This window comes from Panicum virgatum, chromosome 7K (genome assembly GCF_016808335.1).
Source record: "Panicum virgatum strain AP13 chromosome 7K, P.virgatum_v5, whole genome shotgun sequence".
Lineage (NCBI taxonomy): Eukaryota > Viridiplantae > Streptophyta > Magnoliopsida > Poales > Poaceae > Panicum > Panicum virgatum.
In genome coordinates this window covers 34271905-34291978 of record NC_053142.1, presented here as the reverse complement: position 1 = coordinate 34291978, position 20074 = coordinate 34271905, and the positions used below count along the sequence as shown (strand labels likewise).

Sequence of the window (20074 nt, the reverse complement as noted above, 5' to 3'; positions counted from 1 at the left end):
CGCGCGTCTGTCGGCCTGCTAGGTGCGGCCCATTGTACATGCCCCGATGTTGCCTGCCTGTTTGGTTTGGCAGTAATTAGAGGTATTAAATAAACACAACTCCTGCATTACTTCGCGAGACTAATCTAACGTGACCTTTGATTACATAATCACATGATTAGAGAATTACTACAGCATCATTGTAGCTAATTATGGATTCATCAGGCTCATTAGATTCGTCGCGCAAAGTTGCATTTATATGTAAAAAATTTTACAAATAAATTTCTTTTATTACTCTATGCATGCAAGATTCTCTTGTAGCGCAAGTTGTGCTATGAGAAACCAAACGGGGCCTCCACTGCCACCCCCTCGCTAGTCGCTACCTCACCGCTGCCTCTTTCCGAATCGGAGGCAGCCTTCACCGGAGCAGCCACTCCGGATTGGCCTTAACCCAGCTACCCTGCCGGCGGATCCGCCTTGCCGTCTCCCACTCCCTTATCCTACGATTTGCCCCAACCGGTGACGCCGCTGTGGTCACGACCATCGCTGGCACCCTGCCACCCCCAATCTCACCCACCGGGTTCGTCGCCGGTCACTGCTGCCATAGCCCATCCTCCACCTGCTGTCGGGGGCCGTGCGATGCGGATGCCTCTATTTAGCCGGACCCGCCGCGGTGATCGCAAGCCCAGGCAACCAGATACGCGCGCCATCGCTGCCGCTTTCCGCCCAGTTCACCACCCCCGACTCAGCTCTGCCATGTCTAGCAAGGGGTTGCGCGCTTCCTGCCGCCACGACCATGACCACCTCAATGCCCGCACCGACGACCACGACTGCCTCGGCCAATCCCATATTATGTTGCATCACACAAGTAAGAGTGATGCGTGTGTGTTGTGAGTGTCTGTGTTAATAAAAAAAAAGAGAGTAAGCGATGGTGAGGCTATGGCGCTATATGATGTTGTTGGGCGTTCGGTCGGTCAGGACGTGAGCTCATGCATTGACGATACAACAACAGTAAGGACTGGTCAAGGGTGTGATAACATAACAACATATCTGGTGTTACATACCACCCTTTTATGGTTATCGTGTTACCAAATTTAATTATATCTAAATTTATGCATCAAAATTTTATTGAAAAATATGAATGGATAGAATACATAACCATATACCATCATGCAAAGTTTGAGGTTGAATACAAACTTGTGCAAGAAGAAACAAAAAAGAAAAACTTGCACATAAATAGTTACAAGTTGCGGATATCCATGAATAGTTGAACCCGCAACTATTCGAGTACAAGTTTCTCTCTTGTTTTTGTTTCTTCTTCCACAAATTTTTGTTCAACCTTCAAACTTTGCATGATGATAGATACTTACATGCTATCCATTCATATTTTTGGATAAATCTTTAATGCACAAATTTAGTTATAAATAAATTTGGTAATATGATAACACGTAAAGGGAAGTAAGATCATATTAAAATGTTCTCACATTCTGTATTCGGATTAAAATGTTTTCCCATTCTGCATTCGATAAGATCCATATTCACATTCGTATTCAGATTAAAATGTTTCCCCATTTATGTAGTATTGTAATGTTTTATCGAGGCTCATAAATTTGACATTTGTGTCTATGTGTGTGTAGCTGATGAAAAGGGGCTTGGCAATTCTATCATAGTGGGATGTTTTACTTGTGCCTTTTGAGTAGAAGCAGGAATTCATATGTTTGGCATATTACATTGATGTGGACTTGGCAGATGAGATAATTGAAGCGAATGCTTTGTCGCTAGAGTTCATCAACAAAGTAAGTCTTTGGTTTCTAAAACTGTATAATTTGATAGTGAAGCTGTGTTTGTCTACAATAACATGTATTATTTCAGCCTAAGGTTGTTAGCTCAGTCGGTCTGGGCACAACCGGCAGCACCCGTAGGTGGGGGGTTCGAACCCCCACCGGGGCGGATTTCCCCCGCCTGCGGAAAAAAACCCCTCACTGTGCTCTTGATGGCTTGGGCTGTGTAGTCAGCCTGGACCCGGCCTGGTGGGTAACGGTCCCAAGAACGTGGCGCCAGACCCAGTGGGCTGAGTGGTCAGCTTGGTCCTGGCCCGTTGGGTAACGGTCCCAGGAACGTGGCACCTGTCCCAAGATCAAGAGCCGGGGTTCGGGGCGTTTCTCGGCCGGGGTCAACTTGGCCTCTTCTTAATATAATGCCGCGGGGGCGGTCTTTCCCCCGCCCGGTCGAGTTTTTTTTTAACATGTATTATTTCATCTCAATGTAGGTTGAGCAAGAGTACCACAAACTCAGTGGACTATTAAATGTTTTGGTTCTCAAGAAGTCTAAACTTGAGCAGATTCTGAAGACTGCCCACCTCACCTTCATCGTTATCAATGAAGGTAACTTTTGATGGTATATTTTCGCAATTAAAAGAGTAGTAATTGTAGTTGAATTAAAATAGTAATAGGTTTGAGTAACATAGACAATGGCAATGTGAACTATTTCTTTTGCGTTGGTGATTCATGGATCACTGAAGGTATATTACTGTGATACTAATATTGAGCCAGAGGCACTAGTGCGAGAAAATTTTGAAATTAAAGCACACTTTGATAGTGTCTAGAAGAGTTTCACCTACTGCCTTGGCTTTGATAGTTGTCCTACCTAGCGACCTAGAAATTTGAAAAATAATATTATGTTCCCTTTTCCCCCATTTTAATTAAGCTAGATCTGGCTTGATTACTGAATATCACCTCATGCTGATGGGACCTCTTGCTGCAACTTTGGTAGCTAATGAGTATTATTATAACCATTGAGGAAAAAAAAAGAACATAATCTGTCAAGTTAGGGGCTTAGTTGTGACAATCATGCAAATTTAGATGCCTAATAACCATTCTCCATGCAGGTTTTCAGAGTTTGGTGTTTAGGAGCTGGTTTAGTAATATGAATTAGAATCAAGATATGTTATCTAAAATAATAACTAAATTAATGACTTATCGGTGTTACTTTTAAGAGGGACATTGTAATTTAGCTACTTCAGCTATTAGAGAATAATTTTAGGCCTTCAGTTTATGTCATGCACGCCGTTCTGTTGAGGTACTATTTCAGATTATATAACATATGCTATATTAAGTTTTCACCTACTTGACATTTGGATCCTGACCCCTGCTTCACTCTGCTGTTGCTAACCCTGTCACTAGCTATATCACAATTTCAGTCCTTTCTTGATTCCTCTCTTTTTTCTTTCTTTTCCTTCAGAAGCAATTGGCTTGCTTATTGTTATATATTGCATGCCATAGCTATAATAACAATAGTACAGCATGGTGTATCATTCCTATGCTTCATATGGGCTTGATATGTATTGGTGTATTCAGCATTCACCATCGGCATACATGATATTACTTGGTAGCTCAAGATTGCGAATTCGTACATTTAGTTACTGCATACATGATACTACCATTCTCCTAGTGTTTTTTTCATTTAAACATAAAGAGCATTATTTTGTGTCAATGCATGTTTATTGTATTTCTAGTAGCTTCAGGAGTCAGGAAGTTAAAAATACCTGCATGGTTGATTGTGTTGCATGTGTAGGTAGAGACATCCAACTGTTCATGTTTCACACTCGTACCCATATTTTTTTTATGGTACATGGCCCTCATGATAGCAAGAAAGTATGCAACAACAAAACATGGTCTCACAAAATATGATGTGTTAGTTGTGGCCAGAACAAAGTGCATTTTAAAAATAAATATAGGATATGTGCCTACAAATTTCTATGAGACCTAAAGCCTTACACTCTATTCAAATAAGTGTGAAGAAACATTCAACAAAAGGTTTTTATTTCCTATCAAGTATTTTTAAAATACATGATTAGCTGAGATGTTTGTATCCAACCAACCAAAATATTGGTTTACCTTTGTCGGTTGCCTGTGGCATTCTAGCAGGAGTGGTAGATTAACTTCAGCAAAAAATTAATGGAAAGAGCAATGAAACCTTTAATGTGCAATAAGGTTGTATTTGCTATAGCAAGCCACTTTTATTTTTCACCCTTCATGTGTTCTAGCATCATTTTTTTTGCAATATTGTCTACTAGTGTCTATTCATGAACTCGAGCTTTTGCTTCCTATGACTTTTAACTCTGTTTCCTGAACTTGTTTGTCCTTCTTTTCTTTCTCAGCTTGTATCCTATTGTGTGTTATATCTATTTATTTGCAGATAACTCTGATCTTGTTGCAGCACTTGTGATTTTGTGAATATGAAGACAGAAAACTCTAGAGTAAAAGCTTTGGCTTCAGAGCGTGCCAACATAGTGACCAAAATCGAATTAATCGAGCATTCAAATGAAGAGGTACACTGGTACAGAGTTTTAGAAAAGGATGATGTCCCTCTTCAAGATGAAAGAAGTTTGAAGGTGGACTACAGAAGGTTCTTACAAAAATGCCGATCAAGTTTAAAGCTGAGCTTGCTGATTTTGATGCTCCGTTTGAATTTGATGGGGTAAGCACATTTAGTGTTACTGTTCAACACTTTATGTATGACCCAGGATACAATTAGGTACCAGGCTTCCCATGCATTAAGCATGGTCATACTTCATAAGATTACATTACATAAAGTTGTAAACTACTCAAAAAATATCCATATACTTAAATTCACTAAACTATATGGATTCATTTATGAGGAGCCATTTCCTAGTTTCCATTTAGATTTCTACCCAAATATGTACCTTTGTTTCTTTATTTACAGAAAGTGCATTTGGCCCCCAATGTTGGTTTTGGTGTTAATGACATGCACAATTAAGGAGCTAATGCGTTTATCAAGTGATGAGCAGGTTCAAAAATCATTGAAATGAGAAAGAGCATGTAACGGCGTCATATTTGCTAATGAGACGGTGTTTTGAGCTCCATGGAAGATCTTTTATGAATTTCTATTTTGAATTTGAGTATAGGAAACACCGTACTATTAAGAGGGATGCGAAAAGATGGCCTGGAGATGCAAAAGTGCTTAACTGTAATGCTAATTACCCTTGAGAGACACTTTGCACAAACTTGAGCACTTAATCCTATTTTTTCTGTAGGGGTCGGATGTTCCTTCAAGGATTGTCGGAAGTTCCTACCCCCATCGGAACTTTCTTGAAAGTTCCTATAAGGGGTGCTCGGCCAGCTGATTTATTTTTATAGGAAGTTCCGACGGGGTTGTAGGAAGTTTCGATAAGTGCATAACAGCTCTGTAACGGCTAGTTTTGGGGGCTTGGGTATAAATTGTGGAATTAGAGGCCAATTATGGTTCATTTTAATTCCAAAAATGAGAGCATAAATCATGACATTTTTATAGATAAAATTAAGAGCATGATCCAACGTGCTTGTAACAAAAACAATAAACATGAACATGAAGTTCAGAAAGTACCCAGAGGCGGGGCCGGTTCCAAAGGAACCAGATGCGCCGTTACCCGACATCGCTAGTCGAGCCTGTTCGATGTAGCCGATCAAAGTCGATGCCGTGCAGGTGTTCGCTATGCAGAGGCGAACGCCTAGAAGTAGACGAAGAAGTTGTTCGCAGTGAGCAGTCGCGCTGATGCGCTCCCCCAAAAACTTGATCGCCCTCAACTCGGTGCAGAGTCTCGAAGAGGACGGAGTTTCAGAGGCCTGCTCTTCCAGTAAGTCTGTGCGCCCAGACTTACTAGAACGGAGATGATATGGATGCAACAAAAGTGTGGAGACAAGTGCGCGATCAAGTCCAAAACCATGAGAGAGTCTCACTATTTATTTTCAGCTCAGAAAACGAACGGGTGCATAGACATTAGTCACGGTGGAGGAGTAAACTCCTGAGCCTCACGGAAGAGCACAAAATCGTTTCATCAATTTTGTAACTCCCTCCATTAGTGACGTTTAATTCTCATGTAACTCACGTGAGAGTATGTAGTGCATGCATGAAAAAGACTATTATTATCAAGAGCAAAAACTTTTGTAACCCCCTCCATTAGCTCTCCATTAGCTAGCATTTAACTTGGCTCATTAGAAGACCAAACATCTTCCAACCAACGTTAATAGCATTGAGTTTCAGTCACGCCATGCATGCACACACCGCATCATGCACCACAAAGATTATTTCCAGCCATAATTATCATTCTCAAAGCGCAAAATTTAATACGGGTCTTAGAATTTATTTGATTTAATTAAATAAAATATGAGCCAAGCCCATATTAAATCCAACAATCCCCACCAAATTCTACGACACGTGTTAAATGTTTCTCAAATTCACTATTTTTTTATATACCAGACTTTTGACGAAGACTGTTAAGTTGAACATCCGCCTAGAACAAGAGTTACACTCATTCACAACTGAACAATGGATTAAACCTTGAATTGACAGTTTTGTGCGAAATGAGTTTCACCAAAGTTCTTTATCTGGTACTAGGCTGCAACAAGCATCCCCTCTAGTTGAAGCATATAAGTCATACTTCGAGTCCTTTCATGAGTCTCTAGAAATTACCCGATCTCATAGACTGTGACTAGTAGCCGAACTCATATAGGTGTGTTCCTCAAAAGATGTTTCTGCATGACAACATCTTTGCTTCCAAGAAGCCACTTGGATCACATTAAGGTATTCACCAACCTACCATGCAGAAAAAGGAAAAAGTGCATCTTCAATAGAGTGGGTTTATACAATAGTATTCTTCTTCTCAGTTAGTCAATAGTTTGTTTCGCTATCCTAATTCACAGGATCTCCGATCAAATAGAACAGGTTACCACTATGACATAACTCTCATGTGGGTCTCAGTCCCATCTCCCTCGATGCCTCGTCAATCACATTTCGTGATAGACCTTTCGTAAAAGGATCTGTCAGATTTTTAGCAGTCTGAACGTAGTCCAATGCTATTACTCCAGAGTTTCTCATTTTTCTAACAGATTTCAACCGCCTTTTCACATGCCTTGATGACTTCATATTGTCTTTTGAACTGTTCACTTTGATTATCACAGTTCATTAGGATAGCCGGTATTGGTTTTTCAACCACCGGCAAATCCATCAACAACTCACGAAGCCACTCAGCCTCAACTGTGGCGGTATCCAATGCTGTGAGTTCTGCTTCCATTGTTGACATTGTTAAGATGGTCTGCTTGCAAGACTTCCAGGAAACAGCGCCACCTCCAAGTGTGAACATATATCCACTTGTGGCTTTTATCTCATCAGCATCAAATATCCAGTTCGAGTCACTATAGCCCTCAAGTACCTTAGAGTAACCGGCATAGTGAATTCCATAGCTCGCTGTGCCCTTTAGATAGCGCATCACTCTCTCGAGAGCCTTCCAATGTTCATCTCCAGGATTTGAGACAAACCTGCTGAGTTTGCTCACAGCAAACGAAATATCAGGTCTCGTGGCGCTAGCTAAATACATTAGAGAGCCAATGATTTGAGAATATCTCAATTGATCTCTTGTGATTCTTCGATTCTTTCGCAACATCACACTAGGATCGTAAGGCGTGGGAGCAGATTTGCAGTCACTATATCCAAAGCGGCTCAAAATCTTTTCCACATAGTGGGACTGCATAAGTGTGACCCCACCATTGCCATCTCTCAGTAGCTTAATGTTCAGAATCACATCAGCCACTCCCATATCTTTCATCTCAAACTTTAAGACAAAAAGCTCTTCACTTCCTCAATCACATTGAGGTTAGTCCCAAAGATCAATATGTCATCAACATACAAGCACATGATCACTCCTTGTCCCCCACCAAAATGATAGTACACATACTTATCAGCTTCATTCACAATAAAGCCTGCTGACGTAAGAGTCTTGTCAAATTTCTCATGCCATTGCTTAGGTGCTTGTTTCAGGCCATACAAAGATTTTAATAGCTCACACACTTTTTCTTCCTGACCTTCTACTACAAATCCGTCAGGCTGATCCATATAGATTTCCTCATCCAGCTCTCCATTGAGAAAAGCCGTCTTAACGTCCATCTGATGAACGAGAAGACCGTGTGAGGCAGCCAAGGACAGTAGTACACGAATAGTTGTCAGTCTAGCAAGAGGTGAATAAGTGTCAAAGAAATCTTCGCATTCTTTCTGGGTATAACCCTTAGCCACAAGTCTTGCCTTGTACTTTTCAATAGTACCATCTGGCCTAAGCTTCTTCTTAAAAACCCACTTGCATCCTACAGGTTTGCACCCATATGGACGATCGACCACCTCCCAAGTCTCATTAGACATTATGGAATCCATCACACTTTTGATTGCTTCCTTCCAATAGTCAGCATCAGGTGATCCATAAGCCTCAGCAATGGTTCTTGGAGTGTCATCTATAAGGTACACAATGAAGTCATCACAAAAAGACTTTGCAGTCCTTTGTCGCTTGCTCTTTTGAGTTACTTCATTGTCATCCTTCTCATTATTTCCCTCAAGTGGTTGGTCAAAGCGTACTATTTCATCATTATTTTCAGGGGTTTCACCAAATTCATGACTAGAATTGCTAGGTGTTTCTTTCATGGGAAAAATATTTTCAAAGAATGTAACCTCTCTGGACTCCATGATTGTACCAACGTGCATGTCCGGTACTCCAGATTTAATTATCAAGAATCTATATCCAACACTGTGAAAAGCATAACCTTGGAAAACACAGTCAACTGTTTTTGGTCCGAGCTTACGTTTCTTAGCAACTGGTACATTAACCTTAGCTAAGCAGCCCCAAGTACGCAAGTATGAGAGTGTTAATCTTTTATTTTCCCATTCCTCGAATGGTGTCTTCTCTTTGTTTTTCATAGGAACTCTATTAAGAGTATGACAAGCTGTCAACATGGCTTCACCCCACCATTCCCAAGAAAGTCCAGCTGTTTCTAACATGGCATTAACCATCTCTGTTAGAGTGCGGTTTTTCCTTTCAGCCACTCCATTTGACTCAGGAGAATATGGTAGAGTTCTCTCATGAATAATACCATGCTCCTCACAAAACAAATTGAACTCATTTGAAAAATACTCTCCACCTCGATCCGATCTAACATGTTTTATTTTCCTCTCAAGCTGATTTTCTACTTCGGCTTTATAGACCTTGAAAAAAATGAAACGCCTCATCTTTTGATTAAGCAAGTACACATAGCAATATCTAGTTGAATCATCTATCAAAATCATGAAATATTTCTTCCCTCTTTTAGTCAACACACCATTCATCTCACATAAATCAGAATGAATGAGTTCTAAAGGTGACAGGTTTCTTGCCTATGTAGCTTTGTGAGGCTTGCGTGGTTGCTTAGATTGCACACATACTTGACATTTAGAATTCTTGACCAAAGTTAATTTTGGAATTAAACTCAAACTGGCAAGCCGCAACATACAACCAAAATTCACATGACAAAGTCGTGAATGCCAAATATTAGATGCATCATCATTACACACATGATTCACAACTTTATTACAAGAGTCTGACAACGATAGGCGAAACAAACCATCACATTCATATCCTTTACCAACAAAGGAACCGAATTTAGACAGCACACGCTTGTTCGACTCAAACACCAACTTAAAACCATCCTTACAAAGAAGGGATCCACTAACAAGATTTTTATTTATTTAGGGGACATGCTGCACGTTCCTCAGTCGCACGATCTTTCCCGAAATAAACTTCAGATCGACCGTACCAACACCACGAATAGCCGCATTCAAGCCATTTCCCATCAACACAGATCCAGTCCTTGTGACCTGGTAAGAAGAAAATAGAGAAATATCAGCACATACATGTATATTAGCCTCGGTGTCAATCCACCAATTTAGTAAATGACAAACTGAAAGAACAATAGCATGATTACCATACCCTGATGTTCCCTTCTCAGCATCGCCAATAACAACATTTGCAGACTTCTTCTACCCGTGCTGCTGCTTATCTTTGCGGTCCTTGCAGTCCCGCGCCCAATGATCAGAACCACCGCACACAAAGCATTTTCCCGTGTTCTTCTTCTTCTTAAAGTTGGTAGTCTTAGCAACCCTGTGCTTGTAATCAACCTTCCCTTTGCCTTTGTTCTTGTGGGATTGGAAATTCTTTTTCTGCACCACATGGGCGCTAGAACCTCCCTCATTGCCACGAGCATGCGTGTCCTTTGCTCTCGCCTTTTCTTTAACATCAAGAGTGCCGATCAGACTGGCTATAGTAAACTCTTGTCTCTTGTGTTTCAGAGAGGTAGCAAAATTCCTCCAAGAAGGAGGCACCTTAGCAATTATTCCGCCGGCCACAAACTTTTCCGGTAGATTACACTTGAAGTTATCAAGCTCCTTTGCAAGCGCCTGTAACTCATGAGCTTGTTCGACGACAGAACGATCATCAACCATCCTGTAATCATAGAACTACTCCATGACGTACAACTCACTGCCTGCATCGGAGGCACCGAACTTTGCTTCAAGTGCGTCCCACAGTTCCTTGCCAGAGGGAATATGCATATAAGCATCCACCAGGTTCTCTCCAAGAACACTGATCACAGCCCCTCTGAACAAGTTGTCAGCAGTCTGGTATGCTCTTTCCTCCTCGAGAGTGTGAGGTCCAGTAGTAGGACTTTCAGTGATGAACCATACGCTCATCGATATGAGCCACAACTCAAGCTTGCGGACTCATCTCTTGTAATTTGTTCCATCAAAAGGATTTGGTTTGAGATGTGCAGCGAAACCAGAAACCGAAAAAGCCCTATCAAGTTTTTGGATTGTTGGAATTAGAGGCCAAATATGGTTCATTTTAATTCAAAAAATGAGAGCATAAATCATGACATTTTTATAGATAAAATTAAGAGCATGATCCAACGTGCTTGTAACAAAAACAATAAACATGAACATGAAGTTCAGAAAGTACCCAGAGGCGGGGCCAGTTCCGAAGGAACCAGATGCGCCGTTACCCGACATCGCTAGTCGAGCCTGTTCGATGTAGCCGATCAAAGTCGATGCCGTGCAGGTGTTCGCTGTGCAGAGGCGAACGCCTAGAAGTAGACGAAGTAGTTGTTCGCAGTGAGCAGTCGCGCTGATGCGCTCCCCAAAAACTTGATCGCCCTCAACTCGGTGCAGAGTCTCGAAGAGGACGGAGTTTCAGAGGCCTGCTCTTCCAGCAAGTCTGTGCGCCCAGACTTACTAGAACGGAGATGATATGGATGCAACAAAAGTGTGGAGACAAGTGCGCGATCAAGTCCAAAACCATGAGAGAGTCTTGCTATTTATTTTCAGCTCAGAAAACGAACGGGTGCATAGACATTAGTCACGGTGGAGGAGTAAACTCCTGAGCCTCACGGAAGAGCACAAAATCGTTTCATCAATTTTGTAACTCCCTCCATTAGTGACGTTTAATTCTCATGTAACTCACGTGAGAGTATGTAGTGCATGCATGAAAAAGACTATTATTATCAAGAGCAAAAACTTTTGTAACCCCCTCCATTAGCTCTCCATTAGCTAGCATTTAACTTGGCTCATTAGAAGACCAAACATCTTCCAACCAACGTTAATAGCATTGAGTTTCAGTCACGCCATGCATGCACACACCGCATCATGCACCACAAAGATTATTTCCAGCCATAATTAGCGTTCTCAAAGCGCAAAATTTAATACAGGTCTTAGAATTTATTTGATTTAATTAAATAAAATATGAGCCAAGCCCATACTAAATCTAACATAAATACCCCTTCACCCCCTCCTTCATTTGCTGCTGCCTACACTCGCAAGAAACACCTCCAAGCTTTCAAACTTCACTCCCCACTCGCATTCTTGAGCTAATCTTTGAGAGATTTGAGCTAGGGCTTGGGTGAGACAAGGATTGAGGTGTGAGACTTAAGCCATTGACTTTGTGAGGCACCCTCTCCGGTTCATGAGCACTTGACGCATCTCCAACCGTCGATTCACGTTTGTTACTCTTGAAGCTTGCTTCTAGACGGTTAGGCATCACCCGTGGAGCGTCCTCTCGTGTGTGTGCGCCTCGGGAAGTTTGTACAACAACATCTCATAGTAAGTGACCTTGGGCTTGAGAGGTGATCTCGCCCTTGGGGAGGAGCATAGGGATTCTTAAGTGTCGACTCTTGAATCCTTCCTCAACGGTTGAGACGTAGCACCTTTGGGTGTGAACTTCGGGAAACAAATCGAGTGTCTCTTGTTCTTATTGTTCTTAACTTGTTCTTGTTGACTTTGAGTTCATTTTGTCCCGATCTACTTTTGTGGAGTGTTCCTTTGTGGGAGATCACTTGCAGGTTGCTCTAGGACCTATTGGCAAACTTTTGATTCAAACACTTTTTCCAGGTTCATCTAAAAACTTGTAATTCATTCAAATTCTTACCATTGTCGGAAGTTTCTATACAATTGTAGGAAGTTCCTATCCATCGGAACTTCCTACAAAGGTGTCGGAACTTCCTTCAGACTAATCCGCTGCGAAATTTTTTTCAGATTTTTTACAGGTTCGCCTATTCACCCCCCTCTAGGCATCACCTAGATCCATTCATTTACCTATATTAATAAGTAGTTAAGATGACTCATAATCTGCAACAAATAACTCTATATTCTAGCATTAGTTGTGTGGACAATGTTATAGTTCTTTATTAGAACATAACTTCATACCCAGTTGTTCTGTATTGAAAATTGTGCTATCCTGAGTAATTTTTTTACTAGGCTTCTATTCATTAACACTTAGCTCCCAAATCTGTGTTGAATCTATTGCTTCTAGCTATGAAACAGATGAAGAGCTAGTACCGAGAGTTCACTTGTGAATTCGTCAGCATGCAAGGTGAAAAATATAGGCTACATAATAGGTGTAACAATAAGTACCGTGTATTTTATTTTATTAAAACCATTCTCCAAAATTTTCTAGTAATATCAATACAAATCATAAAATATTGGTTCAATTTTCTTACCTTTTGCATTACAGGTGGATGCTAATAGAATAATGGATACTATCATCAAGGTTGCTAGCATGCAGAAGGCCACTAGCATAGAGAAGACCGTGGAGAAGGATAAGGCGGGTACTAGCACAGAGAAAATAGTAGAGGAGTTTTGAGAAATCGGTGCCCCTAACCTTAGCACCAACTCCTTATGTGGACCCTTATCCACACCACTTTCTCTGTGGATACCTTCACACCAGCACTAATATAGGAGACCGACTCTGTATAAAAGAACTCAAATCTTTATTCACAACTCAACTTGATACAACAGAGCAGACACTTACACTCTTTATGTGACTATTCTACCATGACACCACTACACTACATGGCAACCTTGTCATCTTCTACTTGAGACCTCTATGCCATGGTATGGCAAGGGGGAAGGAGAGCATCTCTGTTTATAGGACTCCATGTATCATATGGTGTTGCCATGTGTCCACCTTCTACACTCTTCTACAATTATAGAGTTTTCTCCATCTTTATCCTGTCCACCAAAGCACATGAAAAATAGGTTCTGACCCGCTCTCACACGGGTTATAGTATGGATAATGGCACATGGGTTCGGGAATTTTCTTGGACTACGTGAGAGGTCTTCTCGTATTCAATGCCTCGGGTTCCTACCATATGCAGGCTGAGTTTTTGTTAGTCTATAATAATTTTTTTTTGTCAAAGCGTCAAAGGTGCTGAAATCAAGGAATAAATCAAGCATTGGTTAAACAATCATATCACTAGAGAAGGCAAAGAATGTACTCTCCGCTCATTCAAGTGATTATGGAATAATCTCCAACATGCGTGAGTTGAATAAAATGCACAAGTTGTATATGCATAAATACTGCTCCTAATTTCATCTATGTAATTTTTAAACCTGTTTCAAGTAGTTCTCGAGTGGTCTCCTGTGAGTTGACTAAATTGCATAAGTTATGTATGCGTAATTTATTTTTCCAATTTAATTGATGTGACATATAAGCTTCTTTGTTATCTGACTCAATGCTAAATAACTATGGTATCAGTATACATTACATGATCACAGTGTAACTGTGTTCGTGTGTTCATTACAATATGCCTTCTTGGTGTACAATATTTTCTTTGATGGTACAATAATGTACACGGTCCGGCAACAGATAAATTGCCTATCCCTATTGCATTGTACAACTCAGTTCTTCTCGTAGAACTGCAATTTCAATCCGTTAGGTGCTAGTACTCAAAATCCTATTTGGCATCTGGATGGATGCAAGAATCACTTCTTTATTTTTGACGTATCTTCTATATCCTTCCCTTGATGCAGTGTTGCGTTTACTGAATGCTGTACAGTACAGTGTGGCTGATGATAGGAGTGGTGGCTCGTGTCTCCATTCATGCAGCCTGAAGGACTTGCTGCTGCTGCTGCTTCCCTCTTCTTGCGGATTCATATGGGACCGTGTTCAGCACCTTCACCCGGAACATGGCCTGTAATTTCCCACAAGTCCATTCAGAATTCAGAAGAAACTCATTCAACTGAATAATTTAAGAAATCGGGGGAACAAACCAAAATGTGAAGAAAAAAAGATGAAGGTGGTAAGAGGGAGTCAAGTTGAGGTACCTTCTTATCGGAACCAAACTCAATGATATCAGAGGGGTGGAAACGAACCGGAAAGTTTGGTGGGACACGGTAACGTCTACCTTCATTGCTAGATAGTCAAATGAAGTTGATTTGAGTACAATATTGTTACTGAAATTCTAGAGGAAGAGCATGGAATAATACTTCTTTCAGGACTTACTCAGTAATCCATGTGCCTTGTTCACTTCCAAGATCAGTCAGATAGAAAGCCTTGTTCTTGCATGTGATGGTAGCATGCCTTTCTGATATCTGCACGTTTATTGACAAAAAACTTTATATAATGCAAATCCCGAAGAAGGTGCACTAAAAAAAATCATTGCTTCATTCTTCTTAACTAACCTGCGACATGGGCAATGCCAAGGAAGATGCAGAGCCACTGGGATCTGATCGACTTCTGCAAAAGAAAATGTATTTTTAATTCCAAAAAGGACTTAATTGATTGCCATTAGGAAAGAAAATGATTTGCTATTTAGACCTACCCAACAGAGATTGTCCTCTGTTCATCCCCGATTAAACGGACAGGCTGCAAACTATTGCTGTTTCCTTCATTTGTGGGGAAGAGGTACCATCTGCAAATAATAGTAGTTTAAGGAATGGCTTAGGCAAAGGTGCTGAAATCAAGGGACAAATCAAGCATTATGTTTTAACTATCATATAACTAGAAAAAAGCAAAGAGCGTACTCTCCGCCCATAGCTTCTTCCAATGCATCGTCATCCTCAAACCATCGATGAAGCTGGTCGTTGGCCTTCAGCATGATGCTAAATGTCAGTAGAGAATAAGGGATGTTACCAACTCAATTTGTAGTTCATTCAGAAACATACCTTGTCCGAAAGCCGGCAGCTTAGAGGTCTTCCTTCTAGCTTTGAACTGCACATCAATGAAAAGTTTCATTTCTGTAGAGTAACATATGCTAAGAAGAGACTTGGCGCAGTTTTTTTTGGATGGGGCATCTAAAACCAACAAAAACGTACTACTATTATGTATGTGCTTGAAATGAGAACAAATGACGGCAGTTAAGTACGCACCTGTTGCCACCAAGCACCCAGCTCAGCATTGCAGGCATTCCAATCTTGATGAAGAATCTTCCACCAACTCTTCCCGGATGTGGTATCCGCAGCTTGGTCAAAAACTACAGGTGAATAATTTTAGCATGCAGTCCAAGTGATTTCAGTATGCAGTTAAACTGTGATCCTCTTAGGAGGATGATAATGAGGTAACCTATCTAATTCAGAAATCCAATAAATTCATTAGTAGTATACCTGAAAATTAAGTTTAAGAAAGTGCATTATTTAGTATAAATCTGTGAAGTTTAAGACATACCGACAAAGGTCCAAGACCAACACCCAGATATGGTCTATAAGTGGTTGCCATGATTGCTGCCATTCTTGCCAATCCATGTATAACAGCAACACGCAGCCTTCTCTCCTTCTCATAACTGCAGCCCAATATGCAAACAATGGTAAGTCAATTTACTAAATAGTACAGAACAGTATATCACACATCAAAAACCATGAAAGAAAAGGATGGTTTTGAAGCTGGATTCAATTGAAGCATTGAATTACCAAGTGCAAGTTTAAATCAATGCTACATAAAACCAATTAGCATGCTAAAATATATGAAGTAATTACCGCTTCAAGGAGGAAACTATGTCCATAGGAGTTCCGGACTTGAGACTCTCCTGCCAGGCATTCTCAAGCTCCACAGCCAGCTGGTATCCATCCTATAAAGACAAGATCAAGGTGTTAGTGCGATTATCTCTGTACAGGAAACATATAGACCATTATGATAGATTGATAGTGTTTTCATATCCCTGACAAGCAAGAAATTTCATACCTCAATAGCCATGCAGCCACCTTGACCCAGATTTGGCTGCATAGCATGGACAGAATCACCAAGCAAGGTCACACGACCTTTTCCCCAATTCATAGTAGGTGGGCGGTCATATATGTCACGGCGAAGAATCGCTTCCTCTTCAGTTGCATTAATCAGATCTATGACATTGTCGCACCAACCACTGAATATCTCGAGCAATCGTTTCTTTTTACCTGTCAATGTTTAGGAGATGATAAGCATATTGGGCATATAAAGGTAGAGTTGTTGTCAATAAGAATCCATTTCACTTATATGTACAAAAACTTCACTCCAAGCACACACCATTTTCAGGGTCAGTGCCACCAGCCTCTTCTTTATGAAAAGCATACCATTGCATTTTACCAGCACCAACATCTGAAGAGACGAAGTATTGTTTGTGACCAAGAAATACCCGGTACCTTCAAGAGAGGAAAAGAAAGTTGGTTGTAACCCAATGAAAGTTCAAAATCTTTGAAAATAACATTAATCATTACAGGATCCACGAAACATACCCAACTGTGTCAATATCAGGAGGCACAAAGTCTGCAATTCCAGTGTAGCATGTGTAACCTGAATAAGTGGCTTCTGAATGCCCAAATAGTGTCTTCCTCACCTATCCAGTGAAGGAAACCTCAAGCGAATCAGGCCACTTCTGTGCTTGTTTCTGACCAAAAAGGTGAAGTCACTACATTACCTTTGACCATATTCCATCAGCACCGACCAAAAGATCACCTTCAAATCTCCGACCATCCTCCAATATGGCAGTAACCTACACTCATCCAACAAATACTACAGCGTTAGAAACTGGTAACACTTTTCAGCTCGAATGGAAACCAAAGTATAATTGCTCACTCACCTTACTGCCATCATCTATAAAATCGACTACATGGCTATCATTCAATATAGCATCATCGCCAACCGCACGAGCTAGGATCTGTTGCAGCGTCATGCGGCTAATGACCCTCGTGACTGGGAGCCCCCGCTCAGCTGCAGGGGTAAATGTATCAAACTTGCAGTACCTGAATATCAACTTGGCACTGTCAAATGGATGCCTCCAGCAAAGGAATTGCAATCTTAAAGCTAATCAGCAAAGTGACGTAGGATGACAATGCAAAACAAATGCTGTCAATTAAGCACGAAACGATAAGCATCACATTCACATCAACACTGTTAAATAGGAGCCGAAATTGCTTCGGCAGCTATAGTTTTTTTTTCCAGAACAAGTAGGAGGTTTGCGCGTCAACATAGACAAGCTATGATCTACTAAAGCAGGAGAGCATAACGACTAGTCAACTACCAATTGGCTCGTACAAACTGCCAACACTACAGGCCAATGAACCCTTGCCACACTACCACTCGAACTGGCCAAGAAGGCCAAATCTTTCTCGGCGCAGCGTAAAAAACAATCAAATTCTCGGTGACTTAGTGTAAGAATTCTGCTGTGGCGCCGGGACGACCCTGCCTCCCTTACCAGGAGCCGGAGACGCCGTCGACGATGCCGTTGACCCGGTCCCCCGTGATGCAGCCGGCGTCCATGACCTCGTCGGCCGAGGCGGCGTCGACGGCCTCGAGCACCGCGAGCGCGTTGCTCTGCAGCTGGATCGGGCCGCGGTACCTCCCTTCCCCGCGGATGGCGCTCATGTCCCGCTCCAGCACCAGCACCTCGAACCCCTTCCGCCGGGCGGCGAGCGCGAACACCAGCCCGCCGATGCCGCCGCCGGCCACGAGGACGCGCGCCTTGGGCCCCGGCGCCGGCATTGCCGCGCTGGCCGCGGCCGCCACCGGGCGCCTCGCGCGGCCAGGAGGGAGGCCGATCCTTCGGCGCGGCACGGGCGGGGCGGGGAGCGCGAGCAGGCGGAGAGTCCGGCTGCCGAGGCGGGACGCCGGGGAGGCGGAGGGGAGCGAGATCGCCGTCCGAGAGGCCGGCGTGGTGCTCGGCATGGTAGTGGAAAGCTTTGCGAGGTGGCTGTTTCTTGCTACTGCGTCGCCGGCGAGTCACAGAGGTCGTGGCTGGAGTCAACCTCAGCTCTCAGCTCAGGAGCTCATGCCTTGCTTGAGTATGCTGTCGATTTGGCATCGGTTGTCGGGTTGACTGAAGAACTGGGAGCTGTAAAGAGAGGAGGAAGCTCGGAATCTCTGAAGCACAAGATCAGAGGCGTGTCCCGATGGATGCACGATGCGCCAAGATAACGAATTTTATGGCACCATGGCAGTGCCGGAGGAGAATGGAATTCGCCGCTGAGTGGAGCTTTCAGCCTGTAGCTCAGCAGGGGGTGGCCGTACCGGCGAGCCAGCACGCGGACTGGTGGAGGCTTTTCCCTCGGTGCGGCTGGGCGGCCGGGGTGGGCACGGTACGTGGCGGCCGCGGGTTGCTCGCCGCTCGGCGCAGCGCAGAGCGCGCGGGGTGGCCGGGTGGGGTGGGGGCGGGGTCGCTGATTGGGAAAGGAAACGAGCGCCGTGTACCGGCCGACCAGCCGGCGCGCCCGCGGTGGGCAGGGGACACGGCGCCGCGCGCCCATACCCCCCTGGCGAAATTGGCAGCGGCGAGCCGGCAACTCGATCGTTTGGTCGGGTCCCGTCGGGCGGGTCGGCGCGCCCGCCCGCCCGCCGTGGGCGGCACGGTGCTTCCTCCCCCCTCCCTGAAATGGGCCCCTGGTTGGCTTCGTACGCCGCGCGCACCACGTGTGGCCATCGTGCCGAGGTCGGCAGGCAGCGCGCTGGCACAGGTGACGTCGCGCTCGCGCACGCCTAAATAAAATCGCGTGGACTCGGAGACTAGACTACAGCAGCAGCAGAGCGCGCGCGGCGGCAACCACTGGGCGAGCGAACAGTCAGGAAGAAGGTGAGGCTGGCGAGAGAGGGGAAGGGGATGGGCGTACCAGGAGCCGGAGATGCCGTCGACGAGGCCGTTGATGCGGTCGCCGGTGACGCAGCCGGAGCGCATGACCTCCTCGGCGACGGACATGTCGATGGCCTCCAGCGCGGCGAGCGCGTTGCTCTGGATCTGGATGGGCCCGCGGTACTGGCCCTCCCCGCGCACCGCGCTCATGTCGCGCTCGAACACCGTCACCTCGTACCCCTTGCGCCGCGCCGCCAGCGCCAGCACCAGCCCGCCGATCCCGCCGCCGGCCACCAGCACCCGGGGCTTCCTCCCCTTCATCTTGCCCCCCGCCTCGCCCGCCGCCTGAGTGGCGGCCGCGGCGTCCGGGGGCCGCATTGCCGCCGACACCGACAGCCTGCTGCGCGCCCGCTGCCGCCGCCTCCCGGCGCCCGAGCACTGCGGGTGCGGGGCCGGGATCGCGAGCCCGTGCTGCGGCTCGTCGTGGCAGAGGAAGAGCGCCGAGAAGTGCGCCTTGGCCGGGGAAGTGGCGGAGAGCAGCGCCATGGCCGCGGCCGCGATCGCGCGCGCACCGAGATGTATAGCTTGCCGATTAAGCTGCCTCAGGGGGGAGCCAGGAAGCTCGCGTAGGAGAAGGCGTTGGGCAGGTGGAACTGGAGCGCGGTGGAGGGGGAGGTGTTAATGCCGCCGTGCAGCTTTGCTTCTAGAACTCGCCATCGGGCAAGGGTTGTGGAGGGAGGAGAAGCAGACGGGGAGCTGGAGGGGGACTGGTGGTGCTGGGCGGAGGATGAACCAGAGCCAATCGCCTGATCCCATTTGGAAAATCCGATCGTGCGGGACCAGGATTTTATCCTGCCATGTCAATATCCTCTGCGGGCAGCCTCCGGTGTGGTGGCAACTCTGTAGCTAACCGTGCAACAGTAGGTAGGTACACTGGAAAA

The 20074-nt window shown here is 44.3% G+C and overlaps 1 protein-coding gene across 2 annotated transcripts; it reads right to left on the bottom strand.

The window, feature by feature from the left end:
- Window positions 1-13813: 13813 nt before the first annotated feature.
- On the bottom strand, window positions 13814-19848 carry LOC120641165 (zeaxanthin epoxidase, chloroplastic-like). 2 transcript variants are annotated; one of them, XM_039917163.1, is made up of 16 exons: window positions 19174-19848; window positions 17151-17313; window positions 16989-17063; window positions 16807-16907; window positions 16598-16713; window positions 16277-16488; window positions 16072-16163; window positions 15764-15878; window positions 15469-15572; window positions 15265-15310; window positions 15124-15188; window positions 14922-15011; window positions 14782-14836; window positions 14603-14691; window positions 14425-14512; window positions 13814-14291 (listed from the first exon to the last, which is right to left on the bottom strand). In XM_039917163.1, the coding sequence occupies exons 1-16, from the start codon at window positions 19677-19679 to the stop codon at window positions 14199-14201; spliced, it is 2010 nt and encodes a 669-aa protein (XP_039773097.1). In that variant the 5' UTR covers window positions 19680-19848; the 3' UTR covers window positions 13814-14198. The 2 variants fall into 2 exon arrangements, with proteins under 2 accessions (XP_039773097.1, XP_039773098.1); XM_039917164.1 differs by lacking the exon at window positions 19174-19848 and adding an exon at window positions 17766-18467 and having other exon boundaries at window positions 13817-14291.
- Window positions 19849-20074: the final 226 nt, after the last annotated feature.

Coding starts and splice junctions, on each gene's coding strand:
- LOC120641165 (XM_039917163.1), bottom strand. CDS start 19,679: ATGGCGCTGCTCTCCGCCACTTCCCCGGCCAAGGCGCACTTCTCGGCG. Junction 17,314..19,173: donor GACGGCATCTCCGGCTCCTG/GTACGCCCATCC, acceptor GTTGATATTCAG/GTACTGCAAGTTTGATACAT. Junction 15,573..15,763: donor TTGGTCTTGGACCTTTGTCG/GTATGTCTTAAA, acceptor ATTCACCTGTAG/TTTTTGACCAAGCTGCGGAT.